The sequence below is a fragment of the Pistacia vera genome, unplaced genomic scaffold (assembly GCF_008641045.1).
Source record: "Pistacia vera cultivar Batoury unplaced genomic scaffold, PisVer_v2 Contig470, whole genome shotgun sequence".
Classification (NCBI taxonomy): Eukaryota; Viridiplantae; Streptophyta; class Magnoliopsida; order Sapindales; family Anacardiaceae; genus Pistacia; species Pistacia vera.
Window position 1 is genome coordinate 286737 of NW_022196302.1, and position 20001 is coordinate 306737.

Sequence of the window (20001 nt, forward strand, 5' to 3'; positions counted from 1 at the left end):
AGGATTTTCAGGTTCTGGTTGCTATTTCCTATTTTAGTTATTGAACTTTGTAACGAATAAAATTTAGTTCTGTAATCTTTTTATGTACACAAGGTGAAGTTACCAACTTGAGAGACGACATTTCCAACGTGAGAGAAGACATAGAGAGTGAAATTTCCAACTTGAGGGTGAATGAGGGAGAATATCGCCAACATGAAAGAGCATATATTTGATCGGAGAGAGGATGCTTTCGACTGTAGTAAAGATGGCTCTACCAGTCTCCGAGATATATGCCTTAAAAGTATGGAGTACTACCTCCCCCATCGCCTCACCCTTCAACATCCAGAGCTTTATAATCACTCCTACATTGCATTCTTCATATTTAGTGTTCTTAGTTTGGAATTTTATTGGTTTCTCGGATATATATTTAGTTTTTCTTGCTCCATTTCGGATTTTTGTTTTGCAGAATAGCTCATATAGTCATATATATGAGATGAATATATTGCTTTGTGAAACAACTGACTCTTAATATCCTTGTTAAATGAAAAGACTAAATTATATTATTGATGCCACAAACATTACTGGATTAGTAATTATCATTAGATGTGAATCTTGAAGCAACATAATGATTTAAGATTCAGATGTAATGGTGATTAACTTTCTGTAATTATAAGATTTAGCAAATACCAAAAAGTACATCATAAACGTAAAGGATTAAAAGTTGACCCAGAAGACAAAATCAGATCTTCAATTCAATTGAATATTTGGTAACATATTCATAAGAAATACAAACTTTGTAAATTTATTTGATAAGAGCATAAATTACTAATGTACAAAAGCTTAAAGTAGCTAGCTTTACAAAACTGTCATGGTAATTCAAACTTCATTGAAATGGAACTGGAACACCTTGCTTTTTGTTGACAATGGCCATTGCCAAATACCGGGTACCCATTCCAATAGGCGTCTGATCATCAGGTCCTTCCCAGAAGGGAGCTTCACCGTCACCCACAAGACGCCAATATCCCGTCCTCAGAGACTCAGCTTGCTCCTCTGTGCAGTTCTGTAGTAGTGCTTCCACTCGGAAATTTATTCCAAGAGAACCAAGAAACTGGGACTGAGTAATCGGACCATGGACAGACACATTAACTAAAAACAAGTTGGAAAAAAATGATAATTTATCTTCATTACTCGCTTTCATGTTTGAAGTACTTCAATAAGTAAGAATAAAATTAAGAATTTAACAAACCCAAATGACAAGGTTCTGCACCTGAGGCTTCCTTAGCAGAATGCCTGACGGAAGCAAAATCAACATATGCACTGAGATCAGCAGTCCCAGGATTATCAAATATGTTAACAAATTTATGTTTCCGAATTGCCTGCATTATTGGGTTAGGAAGAAATTGATAAGTGGGAGGAAAAAAAAAAAAGGAACAGAAGATTATATTTGCAAGTTGTCTAATGGATCAAGATTGCCCCTAAATAATCTTATCTTACAAGTTTTCAGCACAATGATGACAAGGTTTATATTCCTCATGAAACAAGAAAAGTACACAAATACAATTATTTTCTTTTTTTACGACACAACTATTTACCTAGAACCATAATGTGATGATATCAAAATATTTGCCCGTGCATTGTTTCATAATAATTGGAAGATTGCAAGAATAAGAAAGAATTCTAAGGGGGGAAACCATCATATGATAGACAAAACAGTCAAAATTTGACCAGTTGGTAAATGAACGGATGGAATTTCACTGATAAAATAGCTAACTTGTTTATGGATGATAATCATCTAGAAGATGAAAAGAATTTAAAATAAGCAATCTTAAGGCACCAAACCTGCAGACTATCTGAGACTACTCCATTCAGGCCGTAATCAATTATAAGAGCTCCCCCTCCATCAGAGCCTATTCTCTTTGCTATTGTATTAGTCAACTCCATTGCTTTGGGGCAAACCTCAATGTGCCCAAGTTTCTCTAGTTCTTCAGCTGCAGCCCACTTGCAGCGCTTCATCAGAAAGAGAGTTGCAGGTGTTGCCTGTGGAGAGAGAACATAACGGAACCTAAAATATACACGTAAGAAGCATCAATGTATAATTCTTTAGAATTAGTATATGTAGAAAGACTAATGCTGTAAGACCAAATTCAAAGTCCTTACGATGAATCTTCAGTGACATCAACTAATTTTTCACACCAGCCACGGGAAGCCCTCTGGAGATAACATTTTTAGACCATAAAGCAGTTTCTTCGGGAGACAGAAATAGAAAGTAGCTAAAAATAGACAAACCTGAAACTGATGAACTGGTAGAGCATCATAAAATTCATGGGCAATTATGATCGTTGGGACTGAAAAAAAAAATAGACAAAATTGATTAAGGGGATGAAGTTGTCACATCGTAATTTTTAAAAGTAATAACACGAGATATTGTTCTTATGAAAATTCAATAGAAACTAAATTACGAACTTGACAAAATAGATGTTGTTTAATTGTATCTGGGATCATTAATTGGTTTTCTTTATCATCTGGGCAGTTAAGTCCTACATTAAACTGCCTATCAGCTTGCTTTCATGGGGAAAAGATTCAAAGATAGCACCATACTTCCTGATGGAACCTGCTCCAGTGCAGCATGCCATGAAACAGGTGTTCCTGCTAATGTGGTAATAGTCCTCTTTTCAACATTTTCGTTGGTACTATCCTCATCCATGCACTTCAAGTTCTGGGGGCTGAAGCTTCTGTAATGCTGGACTACATTCTACCAAATGTACGTGCAATGATTCAGTAAAACTCTTAAACTTTGAGGCACCCTGAAAGAAAAGCTCCACTTAATCAAACTAATCAAAAGAAATTTAAGGGTTAACCACAACATATTCCAAATTCAGTGAAGATAAATATTAAATACAAGTATATAAAAATTAACAAAGATACATAGTTGTAATTGTTGTCTCATACACGAAGAAGGTCCACCATGAGAGTTCCTCGACCTGGACCCAACTCAACAAGGTTCAATCTTTTTGGCTGTCCTATTTGCTCCCATAAACACATGGCCCAAACGCCAACCATCTGAATTTGCATCAGTCAGACAAAGAATCAATTGTTTTGCGATAACCAAACAACATAAGTTAAACGACCAGCACTTTACAGTGCAAACGACTCCTTGAATGAAGTCTAATGAGTTACAAGGAGACAATAGTAAGACAGACCAAGAGAAATCACATTACCTCTCCAAACATCTGGCTTACTTCAGGTGAGGTTATAAAATCACCTTCTGCTCCAAATACATCACCATTGATATAGAACCCAGCCTTAGGATTTGTCAGAACTTCCTCCATATACTCTGCAACTGAGATTGGCCCACCACGGAACTGGAAACCAGCAATTATTACAAATCAGCTTCAAGTACAAGGAGTAACTTCGCATGTAATAGAAAACATAGCAAATTCCATTATGCTCTGCTAATGCCTAACCACAAAATGCCAAAGTAGACATGATGGAAAACTTTGCAACCACTCCCCCTGGAGCTTCTTAACAATGAATAAAAAAAACAAAATCTTTTATCTTCTAGATAGCAACTAAACAACTTTAACTCATTTTAAAAAATCCACTATACCTATGGATCAGTTGTCATGCTCTCATATCAAGTCAAACTGACCGTATAACCTTTTGAACATTCAAATGCGAAAAAATCATGTTGATAGAACAAAACTTGCCCGTTAATGCAAATACCAATCGCCATAATCGTATCCCACCCCCAAACAAAACTCCCTCTTTTAACAAAATAATACAAATACCTAAATCTACAAACTCACACACACATTTCCACAAACACTTAATACATGTTACCAGAACAACGAAGCGAACAAACCAAAAACTCATAAACATAAAACATTTCACACCTTTATGATCCCTTTAAGTTGCTTAACGAGCTCAGATTCCAAGTTCCGCTCATGTGAGTGCTCCACAAATCCAAAACGGGACAAAATTTTAAAACAAAATTAAAAGAAATAAGAAAATCAAAGCCTGTTTCAAACATTGTGAACAAAGAAACATAAAAATATTATGAATATAAGTAATGTGTATACCAGGGGGATTGTAGAGGCCAGAGCGGTCTACGGAGATGGTGCTGGAGGGGGTTTACTCGTGTTGTCGTCTAAGTGTTCGACGAAATGAGTAATGGGGACTTGAGAGTCCGAAGAAGAAGAAAAAGAGAATTGAGAGAATCTTTGAAGTGGGCATTGTGGAGAGGACACGCAGAGGACTGGGATGTTGTGGAGGAGTCTTCTTAGTAGCATGTGCAGTTTGATCGTGTTAGATGACTACTGCTTTGTTTTGGTGGGAACTTGTACAAACTCAATAAAATTGTATATCTTTGAAGTTTTTTTATGACGACCGAAGCTATCAATTGGGGATGTAGCTCAGATGGTAGAGCGCTCGCTTAGCATGCGAGAGGTACCGGGATCGATACCCCGCATCTCCATATTTTTTTGTTTTTTAAAAACACCCTCTTAAACCCATCAATTTCCATCGCCAATTTCACTCCTTTTCCCAAAATTCTTCTTTACTTCCGTCATACCATTCGCTTCATTTCCCTTATTTGCTATGTTCTTTCCTTCATTTCTCGGTTAACTTGCTCCAAAGTTTCTGTCTTTTTCCAAATAAGTTCCGTCGGTTGTTTCAGTTCTAGCCTAGAAAAAAGTTGATTAAAGCTTCAATTTTGTGCTAAATTATGCTCTCTTTAGCATCTTAATTGGTACTTGGTAACTTTTCCTTTTAATAACTCGACAAGTAATTCACAACAACTCACTGTTTCGTTTCCTTCCCTCTCAGTCTCTCTATTTCTTTCACCTCTCTGGTGCCCTGAGCTTTCGCTTTCGACCATCAAGGTTAGCTTTAAGTTTATGTATTTTACCCTCTGTTAAAAGATTTAATTTGATCATTGGGCTGCTAATTGTCTTATTCTTTATTTCTTAACGGGATTTTATCTTAAATTTATGCTGAATTCGTTGTTATTTCTGTTTCTTCATAGTTAAATGAACTTGCTTTCTTAGTTTATGAAGCTAGTTTATTTATATTTGTTTTTGTGCTTCTATTGAGTGGTATGAGTTGATCCTTAATTTCCAGCCGTGATGTCACTGGTTTATATCTTTGGAAGACCTAAATGGGATATTGTATTTCTACCTTTGAGTTTGTCCCTCGGGATTTCTTGGTTATTGGATAGAAAAGTAAGTTTGTTGATCTTTGGGGAGTGATATGGGTGATTTATGCGTTTGACAAAGCTTTTGAACTTAAAGAATGAATAATTTTAAAGAAGGGTAAGGCATATTAGCTGTTGACGCAGTTCCATTTTGATCTCAGAGAAAATAGGTTTATCTCTGTGCAAAATATAAAGACATTGGTGAAAGTTACACACACTAGAGTAGACATGGCTTATGGTGGAGCACCAGCGGCAATGACTGGCATAGGTTCTGCTTCAGCTTCAACAGTCAGGCAAGTGAAACTGGACAGAGAGAGTGAGCTGAGAATTGAAGTCAGTAATGAGACACCTCTGCGCCTTCGGGTTCTTAATGGCAATGCCGAGATTTTTGGAACTGAATTACCTCCAGAAATCTGGCTCAGCTTCCCCCCACGTCTTAAATTTGCCGTAAGTTCTGTCTTTTTTTTCTTGAGCAAATAATTGTTCCTTTGCTGATATAGGTGTTAGTTTACTTAATTGTTATAACGAAACAAATAAATATGTCTAGCATTTTTATCATCATTTTCAAACTTGTTTTTAAAAGATAGATTGTAAAATGAAACTGGATTTGGTTTTTCAAAATTTAAGCATGTGTTCGAAGGTGTTCCTGAAAATAGAATATAAAAAATGAATACACATTTTCTGAAGATTGCATTTTGCAACCGTTTCTCAAAGACACTGAAAACTGTTGTTCTTAATGCATCAGGTTTTTACTTGGTATGGAGCCACAATTGAAATGGATGGCACTACTGAAACTGAGTATACGGCAGATGAGGTATGTTTTTGTTTGCTGTTAGGTCTTTCGGTTTGTTGTTAGATCTTTCGGTTTGTAGTTTGGTATGCTCTACTGTGTATTTTCTAGAGAAACAGAATGGCAGAAATGTTCTTAAATTGATTAATCATGGTGGTATGTCCTTGCTTTTCAGACTCCCATGGTCAGTTATGTAAATGTACATGCTGTACTGGAAGGACGAAGAAACCACGCCAAAGCATCTGCATCAAAGGGCTCAGATACCTCTCAGGTATTTATTCATTGTCATCAATGGCATAATTCAAAGCTTATTCAGTAAGCATTAGTCTTTCTTGCAGTTTGCCTCTTAATTTTGACAATACAATCTTCTGGAAGGTGCATGGCCCTAGGGTAATTGTTGTAGGACCGACAGATTCTGGCAAGAGCACTTTGTCAAGGATGCTTCTTAGTTGGGCTGCTAAACAGGGTTGGAAACCTACATATGTGGACCTGGATATTGGCCAAGGATCAATAACAGTTCCTGGAAGCATTGCTGCTACCCCAATTGAACTGCCCATTGATTCGATTGAAGGAATTCCTCTTGAAATGGCCCTTGTTTACTTCTTTGGGCACACCACTCCTAGGTAATGAATGTTGGATTTTCCTTTACTTTGCTACTTCATGCATTAAGAAACCCTTTGTTTACAAGTATTCTTCGCCAGTTGGTAGAAACTTAATAATAATTATGTGATTCTTGGCAGCAATAATCTAGATTTGTACAAAGTACTTGTGAAAGAGCTTGCACAAATGTTGGAGAAACAATTTACTGGTAACGCAGAATCTCAAGCAGCAGGCATGGTAATCAATACCATGGGTTGGATAGAAGGTGTTGGCTATGAGGTAATTGTCTTGTAAATCTTCCATACTGATGAACATTGAGTAATTTATAAAAAAAACAAAAAAAAAAAAAAAAAATTCTTAATGGACATTTTGTTCCTTTTTGCAGCTAATACTTCATGCAATTGATACATTTAATGCCAATGTTGTCCTGGTATTGGGTCAGGTAAATCATAAATGCCTTGAACAACAAAAAATTAGAAGATGTTTTTATTCGTCTGATTGAACATTCATTTCTCTTCCCTGAACATGTCACAATTTGAATGCCCTTCTTTAACACATTAAACTTGTTGATTAGCTATTCACTTCTTGATAGTAGGTGCAGATTTATATTTGTTGATTTTCCAGTTGATAAGAACTCAGATATCCATTTATTCATGCAGGAAAAACTTTTCAGCATGCTAAGAGATGTATTAAAAAACAAGCCTAATGTGGATGTCGTGAAACTTCAAAAGTCAGGTGGTGTTGTGTCCAGGAATGCAAAAGTTCGACAGAAGGCCCGAAGTTATAGGATACGGGTAAATGACAATTGTTTACTTTCCCTTTTTGGTGTTATATATTTCATGGCCTTGGAGCCATATAGCATTATTGTGACATCTTTGCTTCAGCCAAAAATTTTGAGGGAGGCTGGAAGCATGAAAGACAAAGCACACTGAACAAGATTGCAACTTTGTGTATGGTGGTTTTCTTCTTTTTGAGGATCTAACATTGAGGTTAAGAGATGTTTTATAATGTCTGGGAACTAATAGCTTTCAAAGCATTCAAATTAATTTTGGCCCAAAAAAATCCCTTCTTTTTCCAATTTTTCTGCTCATGGACTGATTCTATGTCTACTCGGATGAATCTCTCTGCTTATTCTGTTGAATAACATGGTATGTTTATAAAACATGTAATCAAGATATAAATTTCCTTCAGTTTCTACGAGTTCTTGGTTACTTATTGCTAATTGCTACTTTAACATTTATGGTACTATCTCCTTCTAATGATATATCAATGTTACTTCCACCAGGAATACTTTTACGGCCTAACAAACGATTTCTCCCCACATGCTAATGTTGCAAATATTAGTGATTTGCATGTCTATCGGATTGGTGGTGGACCACAGGCACCAAGATCAGCTCTACCAATTGGGGCTGACCCTGTCGCCAACCCTCTGAGATTAGTGCCTGTGAATGTTGACCAGGATTTGCTCCATTTACTTCTTGCTGTTTCATATGCCAAAGAACCTGATGAAATTATATCAAGGTAATTGCTACATTGTGGAATGATTAACACTAATATTCTTAATTTTTGGCAATCAACCTAACCTGATAATAATTATAGTACTTATTACCCTTTACTGCCATGATGACATTGATATAATGTATTACTCTCTGCAACTAGTCTTATGATGAATTGGCACAAAGCTAAATCTAAGACTTCTAACAGCGGTACTAAATTTTTTATGACATGACTAGTGCGCAATTTTTATTCATGGTTCTTCTATAATTTCTGATCACCATCTCTTTGTCTGCAGCAATGTTGCTGGGTTTATCTATATTACAGATGTTGACACTAGGAGGTTTGAACTTTGTGTTCTCATGTTGGATGAAACCATCTTTTGTGGTTAATGCTCTTTTTTTTTTTTTTAACTTGTACCTAATATAAGTATTGCCACAGGAAGACAGTTACATATCTTGGACCATCAGCAGGGATCCTTCCGAGCAAATATCTCATCTTGGGAACTTTGACATGGCTCGAAACATGAAGCGTTCAGAACAAATTTGGACATGGCCTGATTATATAAACCACTCAAAGCACAATTCTCTTTTTCATTACGAAATGCTAATTGTTCTGGTTGAGTGAATGCAAAGGAGTATAACAGAGCTATTTCAATCACCCTCACAGAGTCAGAGCTTCTTGTGGCTTTTGCATGTAACCTTATGCAAAGATGACTAGAACTTTGGCTTTTTGGCTTCTGCATAGTTGGTTTCTCTTTCTTATTTATGAAGATAATAGATAATTAACTAGATCTCTATTTTAGCCATCTTATATTGTCTCTTCAGTTCCCAAAATTTGCCAAAAGATGAATATTAATTATGTTTGCATGTTGTGATTGGAATTTTATGAACCCTAAACTCTATTCACTGCCTCAAATCTGGGGAATTTTATGTGTTTGAAGGAAGAAACCAATGCTGATATGGGCATTTACATATAGAAGCTACTTCAATTAAAGGATGAAAAGATATATAATTTATAAAACGCTAGCTACAGATCTTCTAAACTTCTGTTACTCAATTTTTGCAGCCCATCAACCATAGAAGAGTAAAGATCCAAATTTTCATCATCTAAACAAGCTGTGTCAGAAAACAAACAAACCCCACAAAAAAAAAAAGCAAATTAAACAACTAAAAAGCTCTTAAATAAATGAAACCAAGTACTTAATCAATAAAATGTTAACAATGTGTTAAAGGTGACAAATAAAAATGAAACACATTCAAATCATTGAGAATGTTCACCCATATGGTGGTGTATAGCTGGACTTACCATTTACAGAGCACTTAAATCACAATTTTACTAACTTGCAAGCCAGAAAAGATGGATTGTCCCCACCATTGTTGACTAAGCTCATTCTTGAACAATAATATTGTATTATGTTGCAAGAGATTGGTTGTAACCTTTTCTACCCACCTCTCTCTTAGTAGGGTTCCGAGAGTTATGATTATCAAGTATCGTCTTATCTAAACAAGTCTAAATAATTTCACACTCATTTATAAAGATGATATTTAGGTTTGAGTTGGAGATAGTTTGAGCCTTACTTTTTTAAGATAAGTAATAATTTAATCAGAACCCACTAAATAAGATAAGATAATACGTGATAATCGTAATTCTCGGAACCTCTAAAACATGTCATTAATGGCGGTAAGGTTATATAATAATGTAAAAGGGCTTTGAGCTTTGAGCTTTGAATGTTTAAGCATATTCAAAGTTTGACTTTAATCCTTGGAGTATCTACCTTAGTCTAGCGTCTAGGCTTACACTAAAATCAAGTACAATCATTTTTGAAACTTTGAACATCAATGAGATTATTAAGGGTACCTTGCAGCCCATTTTGGACTGATGTAACGGTATGGTTACCTCCAATATCATAATCTTTCAAAAGATAAATACTATTAAAGATTTTACCATATAGTATTAGAAAAGATTATTCCTAGCTCTTGGATCATTATCTATGAACATTTTTATTGATCCAGATTATATAATTATTTACCTTGATATTATAGATGAACCCAAATACTAAAATAATTAAGAAATATAGATAATGATGGATAAGTATATGAAAGAATAACTCAGTAACAATAGAACTTCGTTAGAACTCCATTTCATCACAGAATATCACATATATAACAGTATAAAGTGAATTAATTAACATTATTTCATAAGGGTTTAATTATATATAGTTAATCACCATGGCAAGGCTGAACAATAAGTACATATTTTTGTTCCTTACTTTTGACTCCATATTTTCTTTCAACAACCGAGTGTCGTAATCCCCTCCAATGGACTGATTTCAGATTTTCAACGTTGCTGATTTTGGAGCCATTTCCGATGGATTCACTGATGCTACTCAGGTTGAAGATGATCACCATATATAATTTTGCTTCATTATGATTTGGTTACATTATGCATGTTCATAATTAACACCAATTTACATGCATGCATGCAGGCTTTTATGAATGCTTGGGATGCTACATGCAAATCTTCACCACCTTGTTTGTACCTCAAGGAATGTCAATATTTTTTTTTTCCTTTGGTGATCGAGGGTGTCCGGGCCCAGTTTGTGTGTATCTCAACTAATTCTCCGAGGCTCTACAATTGACAATCAGATAAATCTTCTCAGTGGTCATCCCTATTAACAACCCAGATGGATCGAACTCAAGACCTCTTGAATAATACTCTCAAGAGTCTTAGTTGACCATTGGGCCATCCAATAGTGGTTAAGGAGCGTCATTTTTGCTGCAACCAATAAGCTTCGTTGGCCGGGATTGCCAATCCAATCATATCAACTTTCAGGTAATACTCACCACAAAATTTGCTGCTATATTATGCATGCAACAAACACATATTTTATAAACATTTCTATTGAAATAGTGTAGATTGATGGCAATATAATTGCACCAAGCGATCCTCATGCATGGAACAGCAGGGGAAAAAACTGTCGCCAATGGATTACATTCGACCACTTTGAAGGGCTCTTCATTCATGGATCTGGTACTATCAATATCAATGGTCAAGGATCAAACTGGTGGGGAATCTCTTGCGATAATGATAAAACCGTAAGGCCATATTTAATCCTCCAAACCAAAGCACTTGTTATATATATATATATATATGTTATGCCCAAGAACTAGGGTTAGCGTAAGCATGCGTCAGCAAGAACCAATCAGAATTCAAGAAGGTTTTCTGACGTCAAGATGCAACCACGTCCCGCAAGGACTAGAGGGGTAAGGCCATTGTCAATAAGGCAGGTGAACACCAGACCTATTGGTGGTTGGGAATTGTCCACCTGCTAAAGTTATGCACGATTTAAAGATATCTCTCATACAGGCAACCAATGGGAAGCGGGTTAGGAATTGTAAGATACTTGTCCACACGTAGAATCATGATTGCCATCTTGGATCCTCCCACTATAAATAGAGAGCTCTCCTCCAGTTTACGGGATTAGCTCATTCTCCATCTAAACTCTCTCTTTCTCTAGCTCCCTCTCTACCCATTCATTCTCTCTATTGTAATTCAGCTCACCGAGTGTGACCTAACTGTAACCCACTATTAATATAATCACAGTGGATGTAGGGTTCGCCTTAGACATCCGAACTACTTTAAAAATCGTTATCCGCTCCGTCTTTTTCCTTGCATTTCCATATCACGTGTGATTTCTAAGTCCGTTTAGCACCTCACACTTGCGAATAGTTAGTGTCAAAATCAAGCATCAACAATATATATATATACTTCAATTAAACTCCAAATGATTCACTAAATTCGTTTATTTCTTTCTTCATTGCAGGCTTGTGACAGAAAACCATTGGTATATATCAAAAATAAAACCTGTGGCTTGCTTATTGACTCCATGACTTTTGTATCAAAATTTTCTTCTTTCTCTTTTAATTGCAGGTTTTTGTTATATCACATTCCAATAATGTGCACCTTAACGGCTTGAACTTTGAGAACAGTCCACAAAAGCACATTATAATTAAAAGTCCATCACGGGTGTATGACTCTCACCTCACCATTGGAGCTCCTGAGCATAGCCCCAACATTGATGGAATTCACGTTCAACAGTCCTCAGATGTGTTTATAGATCAAACTCGCATTGGAACAGGTGATGACTGCATCTCAATCGGTGACGGTTCGTCCCATCTCAACATCACAAATATTTCATGAGGCCCTGGCCATGGAATCAGGTAAAAATTAATAGTTATTATAAATATAATTATATAAAATACTTTGTTTTTATGAATTATTAATCTATTATTGTATTAATTTTTATTTGTTTTCGTAAAGCATTGGGTGTCTAGGTGGGGAAGGAGAGTTCAATACGGTGGCATTCGTTTATGTTGCCACTGTTGAGTTTACAGGAACACAGAATGGAGTTAGAATAAAAACATGGTAGGTATATGGTTAACTGAGACTTAATTTATATGAAAATTTTGAGCACATATATATAAACTTACACACTTTATTTTGTATGCTCAGGGAGGGAGAGGATATGCCAGAAACATAGTGTTTGAGAATATCTCATTTCATGATTCGAACAATCCTATCATCATCCATCAATACTATTGTCCCCATCAACATTGCACAAATCAAGTGAGCATCGAGAATTAACGTGTTATTATGAGCATTTTCAGAAAGTATTATAAAAAGCGAACTGATCTCTGTTAACATCTGGGTATATTTTTGCAGACATCAGCTGTGGCAATTAGCAATGTCATGGATAATGGACTGTATGGAACATCAAGTCGAGAAACTGGAGTGTTATTTGCATGTAGCACAACAATTCCATGCACAAATATTGTTATGAAAAACATTCATTTAGAGTCCAGTAAAGAGGGCAAGGAAATATCAGCATACTGTCTCAATGTTCAAGGACTTGCAAATAGCCAAGTCTCCCCAACAGTGCCTTGTTTATTTCTAGATGAGTCTTTGTAGGGGGTAGAAATTGATAAGGTGAAACTTTATTATTATTTATTATTATTATTATTTCCTTTTAATATAAATATAATTATTATCAGTTAAAAGGTGTTTTTTTTTTTAATACCTAAGAGGTATAAGTCAGTTTATGCGTATTTCAACTAATCCTCAATAGGAGATATCTTATAACAATCCACCATCATAACTCTCAGGGTAAATCATGAGCAAATATACTGTTTTCACGTCTAGCAGAGAATCGAACCTGAGACTATGCGTTCCTTTATTTTTTATTAATTGAGTATGGAAAGCAATTAGTTTGGAATGATGAAGTGGTAAACAGCTTTGAACACCAATTTTTGGAAAAGCACTTTTGTTTCCCCTCTCATTTTTTAAAGAGGGTAGCTGTATGCATGTATGATTTTATTTTAAAATAATTGAACTAAAAATCACTTTTAGACTTTTCAATTACAATCCCAATCACAACTATCCAAAAGTCTAATGTTTTTGGGACCAATTAGGTTAGAAATTAACACATAATTTCAAATCTCTTTAATTGCCGGGGGGGAATTTAAGTTTACTGTTGACACTCAACCTTATCCTGCTAAACCAAATACCAAATATTCTAGATGCATTTGTCTAAAAAATCAAACAAAAAATATTATGCTCTAAAACCCAGAAAATATATTTATATGTTCTGAGTTCAGCCGAGCACATGGCTATCGGGTATAAACCTATTCTAATACCACAAAATTCTTAATCAAGTAAATATATGCGTACTTTGAATCTATCTTAAATGCGTCTACTTAGTTATTGATTTTTGAAACGTAAGGCTTATAAGCTCAACTTAACCTATCGATGTGGGTATGAACATTTTATTTTGAAACGAAAGGCTTGTAAGCCCATCTTAACCTCTCGACGTGGGTACGAACATTTTATATCGGTTTTGTTATAATCGATAAAATGGGTCATAAGCATGCAAGTCGGTGTCCTAAAGGCTAGGGTCCAAACCTACCAAAACCCATATCATATCATTATAAAATGAGTTATCCACCACTACTAGGACTCATATCATATCATGATAAAGTGAGTTCAATTATATATATATACGTCATAACAACTCACAAAATTGACGATATGGATAGATACAAGGCAAATACAACTTAACAATAATAACCAAGTTTTTGGACATAAACCTTTGTTTTATACCATCAATTTGTATTTTTATAATATAAATCTAAACTGCTTGTCTAAGTGAAGTTGTAATTAGAGTTTAGGCAAGAGAATGTGAACATAGAGAAGCCAGAAAAGATGACTAATGAGTAATGAGCAAATAAAATTAGGTTTTCAATAACAACTACTAATTGAATGAATGAATGAAATGCCCACTACTTTAGAAAAAAATTTCCAAGTTGTAGTTGTAATTCCACTATCATGGGAAAATGGCACCACCTCACTTCAGTAGTCAATTTAGTAACAATCTCCTTATTATTTATTCATATTAGGTGAACAGAATCTGCTTACATGTCACATTCTCATTCGTTCATCCTCATGCCTACACTTTACATTACTCCACCCAAAACCCTAATACTGACAAATTTATTTGATAATAATTGTAGTACATATCATAACTTATACATATCTATATTATAAAATTATGCATTTATAAGTAGAAAATAACAATTTTTTACAGCTATAATATAACAAAAATTGCATGTTTTACTGTTTGTATTCATTTGATACATTGATAAGCGAATAACCGGGCAGTTAAGCTTGTGATTTGCCTTTACAAAATCTATATTCAGGTTCTCTTATAGGCATTAATTTTATTTTTTTGGTGTTGGAGGTTTTCGAATCAGCTTGCTCGCACTTAAATTAGTCTCTTAGAATCCTGAAGCTAATGGTCAGATAAACCTTAAATGATTATCCCTTATTATTGTGAGAATTCAAACTCAAGATCTCTTGAGTAATATATCCAAAAGTCTCAAACAAACTACATAAACGTTAATTTTCATGTCTTAAAGATTGTAAGGTTCAAAAAATAAGGATTAAATGAAATTCTAGTTTCAAATTCAGGTTCACAAAACAAAATCGATACTTTTGTGGATTATATATATATTAACTTTCTCCTTCTTATCTTTTTCACTTTTCTCTCATGTGAATTTTATATGGTAATTAATTTTAATATCAAGAAGTTTTGATAAGAAAAAGACTATATGTATATATATTCACGGATAAATTCTTTCAATATTTTCAATTGATTTTGTCACTATTAAATATATTTAATCACAAAGGGACGAAGGAGAAACCTTCAAATCCACTTCAAGAATATTTTGGCAGAAAATATATACGAATAAATCCTGTAAATCAGCTCTGATGATTTTGGAATATAAAACATAAAAATTCCGGCAATAAATAAAGCTACAGTAAACTAAGACTAATTAAATTTATTACTACAAAATGTTATAATTTAATAGAGTTGTAGTTACAAAATTATTATTTTGATTTCTTATTTTATAATTCATATTTTAGTAGTGTATTAAGATTTTGATTCATTGTCTTAGTAGTATTAAGATAATACAGAAATTGATATTAAAGAGTTATTGTAAAATTGAGTAATCAGATTCAACAACTTCATTTATTCCTCAATAATCTAAATGAGCAACAAATCATGTATATTTTAACTGAAAAAGAAATTATTATTGAAATTAGACAAGAAAATGAATGAGATAATATTGAGAATGATAGTACACAAATATAAAAAAATTTATACCAAGAAGCTCTAAATATACTGGAGAGCTAGAAAGATTTTAGCTTCAACAAAGCAAAATAAAAAATATAGTAAAAACTCTAAAATATAAAATATTGTGTCAAACAACTTTAAATAAATATTTATTTCATCTTAAACCTTCAAACGTAATATAACATATATATTTTTATAATATACATATAATTATTATTATATAAAAACGTAAAACTTAAAAAATTATAACTTAATATAATATAAAATTTATTTTTATTTACAACTTATTTTAAGTGAAGACAAAGATTTGATTATTATATAGCAATTATTCCGTACATGGTAGAGAGGTTCTGATATATACAAGTTAATAAATTATTTGATGACATCAAATAAAATAAAATCTGATAATTAAAGATAATGTTAACCGGTAATGTAAAGTCAGATATTGCATCTGAGTTGAGATCTGTAGCTTTCCTGTTTGTGATGTATCCACTTAAACACTTAGAGCAGATGTGGATTTTCTTGTCTGGAATATGCCAAAGTTACTGTTATGACAAACAAACAAAATCTCTTTCTCTCTCTCTTACCCAACCTGCCCTTTCTCTCTGTTTCAACCTGCCCCTCCTGCCCGTCCTAACACTTTCCCTCTTTCTCAAGCACCCCTCTTCTCTCTCTCTTACCTTTTGACTAAATTTTCCTACCTGGGTGTCATTTGGTATCACTTATTATCCAGTCTTTCATGGGTTTTTGAGATGGGGTTTTTGTGTTGCAGCTAAAGTTGATTGCTTTTGTGATCTTTGAGAGGCTGATCAGTAGTTTTTTTTTTTTTTTTTGTGCAGATGGTGTTAAGTTTTTTCACTTATTATTGATTTTTTGATGTGTTTTGAGATGGGTTTTTGTGGTTGTAGCTAAAGTTGTTTTCTTTTCTGAGTTATGAGAAGTTGATCAGTTGAGTTTTGTGGAGATGGGTTTGAGTCCTAAGTCTGTAAAGGTTAAGAATTGGGAAGTGAATAGTGAACCATTCACTAAATTCGTTTATTTCTTTCTTCATTGCAGGCTTGTGACAGAAAACCATTGGTATATATCAAAAATAAAACCTGTGGCTTGCTTAATGACTCCATGACTTTTGTATCAAAATTTTCTTCTTTCTCTTTTAATTGCAGGTTTTTGTTATATCACATTCCAATAATGTGCACCTTAACGGCTTGAACTTTGAGAACAGTCCACAAAAGCACATTATAATTAAAAGTCCATCACGGGTGTATGACTCTCACCTCACCATTGGAGCTCCTGAGCATAGCCCCAACATTGATGGAATTCACGTTCAACAGTCCTCAGATGTGTTTATAGATCAAACTCGCATTGGAACAGGTGACGACTGCATCTCAATCGGTGACGGTTCGTCCCATCTCAACATCACAAATATTTCATGAGGCCCTGGCCATGGAATCAGGTAAAAATTAATAGTTATTATAAATATAATTATATAAAATACTTTGTTTTTATGAATTATTAATCTATTATTGTATTAATTTTTATTTGTTTTCGTAAAGCATTGGGTGTCTAGGTGGGGAAGGAGAGTTCAATACGGTGGCATTCGTTTATGTTGCCACTGTTGAGTTTACAGGAACACAGAATGGAGTTAGAATAAAAACATGGTAGGTATATGGTTAACTGAGACTTAATTTATATGAAAATTTTGAGCACATATATATAAACTTACACACTTTATTTTGTATGCTCAGGGAGGGAGAGGATATGCCAGAAACATAGTGTTTGAGAATATCTCATTTCATGATTCGAACAATCCTATCATCATCCATCAATACTATTGTCCCCATCAACATTGCACAAATCAAGTGAGCATCGAGAATTAACGTGTTATTATGAGCATTTTCAGAAAGTATTATAAAAAGCGAACTGATCTCTGTTAACATCTGGGTATATTTTTGCAGACATCAGCTGTGGCAATTAGCAATGTCATGGATAATGGACTGTATGGAACATCAAGTCGAGAAACTGGAGTGTTATTTGCATGTAGCACAACAATTCCATGCACAAATATTGTTATGAAAAACATTCATTTAGAGTCCAGTAAAGAGGGCAAGGAAATATCAGCATACTGTCTCAATGTTCAAGGACTTGCAAATAGCCAAGTCTCCCCAACAGTGCCTTGTTTATTTCTAGATGAGTCTTTGTAGGGGGTAGAAATTGATAAGGTGAAACTTTATTATTATTTATTATTATTATTATTTCCTTTTAATATAAATATAATTATTATCAGTTAAAAGGTGTTTTTTTTTTTAATACCTAAGAGGTATAAGTCAGTTTATGCGTATTTCAACTAATCCTCAATAGGAGATATCTTATAACAATCCACCATCATAACTCTCAGGGTAAATCATGAGCAAATATACTGTTTTCACGTCTAGCAGAGAATCGAACCTGAGACTATGCGTTCCTTTATTTTTTATTAATTGAGTATGGAAAGCAATTAGTTTGGAATGATGAAGTGGTAAACAGCTTTGAACACCAATTTTTGGAAAAGCACTTTTGTTTCCCCTCTCATTTTTTAAAGAGGGTAGCTGTATGCATGTATGATTTTATTTTAAAATAATTGAACTAAAAATCACTTTTAGACTTTTCAATTACAATCCCAATCACAACTATCCAAAAGTCTAATGTTTTTGGGACCAATTAGGTTAGAAATTAACACATAATTTCAAATCTCTTTAATTGCCGGGGGGGAATTTAAGTTTACTGTTGACACTCAACCTTATCCTGCTAAACCAAATACCAAATATTCTAGATGCATTTGTCTAAAAAATCAAACAAAAAATATTATGCTCTAAAACCCAGAAAATATATTTATATGTTCTGAGTTCAGCCGAGCACATGGCTATCGGGTATAAACCTATTCTAATACCACAAAATTCTTAATCAAGTAAATATATGCGTACTTTGAATCTATCTTAAATGCGTCTACTTAGTTATTGATTTTTGAAACGTAAGGCTTATAAGCTCAACTTAACCTATCGATGTGGGTATGAACATTTTATTTTGAAACGAAAGGCTTGTAAGCCCATCTTAACCTCTCGACGTGGGTACGAACATTTTATATCGGTTTTGTTATAATCGATAAAATGGGTCATAAGCATGCAAGTCGGTGTCCTAAAGGCTAGGGTCCAAACCTACCAAAACCCATATCATATCATTATAAAATGAGTTATCCACCACTACTAGGACTCATATCATATCATGATAAAGTGAGTTCAATTATATATATATACGTCATAACAACTCACAAAATTGACGATATGGATAGATACAAGGCAAATACAACTTAACAATAATAACCAAGTTTTTGGACATAAACCTTTGTTTTATACCATCAATTTGTATTTTTATAATATAAATCTAAACTGCTTGTCTAAGTGAAGTTGTAATTAGAGTTTAGGCAAGAGAATGTGAACATAGAGAAGCCAGAAAAGATGACTAATGAGTAATGAGCAAATAAAATTAGGTTTTCAATAACAACTACTAATTGAATGAATGAATAAAATGCCCACTACTTTAGAAAAAAATTTCCAAGTTGTAGTTGTAATTCCACTATCATGGGAAAATGGCACCACCTCACTTCAGTAGTCAATTTAGTAACAATCTCCTTATTATTTATTCATATTAGGTGAACAGCATCTGCTTACATGTCACATTCTCATTCGTTCATCCTCAAGCCTACTCTTTACATTACTCCACCCAAAACCCTAATACTGACAAATTTATTTGATAATAATTGTAGTACATATCATAACTTATACATATCTATATTATAAACTTATGCATTTATAAGTAGAAAATAATAAATTTTTACAGCTATAATATAACAAAAATTGCATGTTTTACTGTTTGTATTCGTTTGATACATCGATAAGCTAATAACTGGGCAGTTAAGCTTGTGATTTGCCTTTACAAAATCTACATTCAGGTTCTCTTATACGCACTAATGTTTTTTTTTTTTTTTTTCGGTATAAGGGGTTTTCAAGTCAGTTTGTCCGCACCTAAATTAGTCTCTCGAAACCTTGAAGTTAATAGTTAAATAAACCTCAAATGGTTATTCCTTACTATTGTGAGAATTCAAATTCAAGATCTTTTGAATAATACACATAAAAGTCTCAAATAAATCACATAAACGTTGATTTTCACGTCTTAAAGATATAAGGTTCAAAAAATAAGGATTAAGTGAAATTCTAATTT

At 33.9% G+C, this 20001-nt stretch overlaps 3 protein-coding genes and 1 non-coding gene across 7 annotated transcripts; 3 read left to right on the forward strand and 1 right to left on the reverse strand.

Annotated features, from left to right (window-relative positions):
• Window positions 1-711: 711 nt before the first annotated feature.
• On the reverse strand, window positions 712-3936 carry LOC116146062 (protein arginine methyltransferase NDUFAF7 homolog, mitochondrial-like). Its single transcript, XM_031431478.1, is given in 10 exon segments — window positions 712-1125; window positions 1247-1355; window positions 1819-2041; window positions 2137-2189; window positions 2266-2324; window positions 2578-2701; window positions 2703-2783; window positions 2929-3039; window positions 3198-3341; window positions 3873-3936. Coding segments are annotated over 9 exon segments (1134 nt in total). The 5' UTR covers window positions 3309-3341; window positions 3873-3936; the 3' UTR covers window positions 712-862.
• A 444-nt stretch (window positions 3937-4380) lies between these two features.
• TRNAA-AGC lies at window positions 4381-4453 on the forward strand. The gene has a single exon. It is a non-coding gene; the product is annotated as a tRNA-Ala (tRNA).
• A 100-nt stretch (window positions 4454-4553) lies between these two features.
• Window positions 4554-8779, forward strand: LOC116146066 (protein CLP1 homolog). 4 transcript variants are annotated; one of them, XM_031431483.1, is made up of 12 exons: window positions 4554-4726; window positions 4804-4859; window positions 5098-5617; window positions 5916-5984; window positions 6136-6231; window positions 6336-6583; window positions 6701-6839; window positions 6946-7002; window positions 7220-7354; window positions 7846-8081; window positions 8353-8397; window positions 8496-8779. In XM_031431483.1, exons 3-12 carry the CDS (start codon window positions 5399-5401, stop codon window positions 8581-8583), a joined length of 1332 nt encoding a protein of 443 aa, XP_031287343.1. In that variant the 5' UTR covers window positions 4554-4726; window positions 4804-4859; window positions 5098-5398; the 3' UTR covers window positions 8584-8779. The 4 variants fall into 4 exon arrangements, with proteins under 4 accessions (XP_031287343.1, XP_031287342.1, XP_031287341.1 ...); XM_031431482.1 differs by having other exon boundaries at window positions 5332-5617; XM_031431481.1 differs by having other exon boundaries at window positions 4554-4859; window positions 5332-5617.
• A 2461-nt stretch (window positions 8780-11240) lies between these two features.
• Window positions 11241-13025, forward strand: LOC116145992 (exopolygalacturonase clone GBGA483-like). Its single transcript, XM_031431411.1, has 6 exons — window positions 11241-11320; window positions 11424-11451; window positions 11881-11901; window positions 11988-12222; window positions 12392-12465; window positions 12780-13025. The coding sequence occupies exons 1-6, from the start codon at window positions 11241-11243 to the stop codon at window positions 13023-13025; spliced, it is 684 nt and encodes a 227-aa protein (XP_031287271.1).
• Window positions 13026-20001: the final 6976 nt, after the last annotated feature.

Bases quoted from the DNA above. Each gene is read 5' to 3' on its own strand.
- LOC116145992 (XM_031431411.1), top strand. From the start codon at position 11,241: ATGCGTCAGCAAGAACCAATCAGAATTCAAGAAGGTTTTCTGACGTCA. The intron at 11,321-11,423 runs GTAAGGCCATTG...TCTCTCATACAG, and splicing joins GTCCCGCAAGGACTAGAGGG to GCAACCAATGGGAAGCGGGT. The intron at 12,466-12,779 runs GTTAGAATAAAA...ATATTTTTGCAG, and splicing joins TTACAGGAACACAGAATGGA to ACATCAGCTGTGGCAATTAG.
- LOC116146066 (XM_031431481.1), top strand. From the start codon at position 5,399: ATGGCTTATGGTGGAGCACCAGCGGCAATGACTGGCATAGGTTCTGCT. The intron at 6,584-6,700 runs GTAATGAATGTT...GATTCTTGGCAG, and splicing joins TTTGGGCACACCACTCCTAG to CAATAATCTAGATTTGTACA. The intron at 8,398-8,495 runs GTTTGAACTTTG...GTATTGCCACAG, and splicing joins ACAGATGTTGACACTAGGAG to GAAGACAGTTACATATCTTG.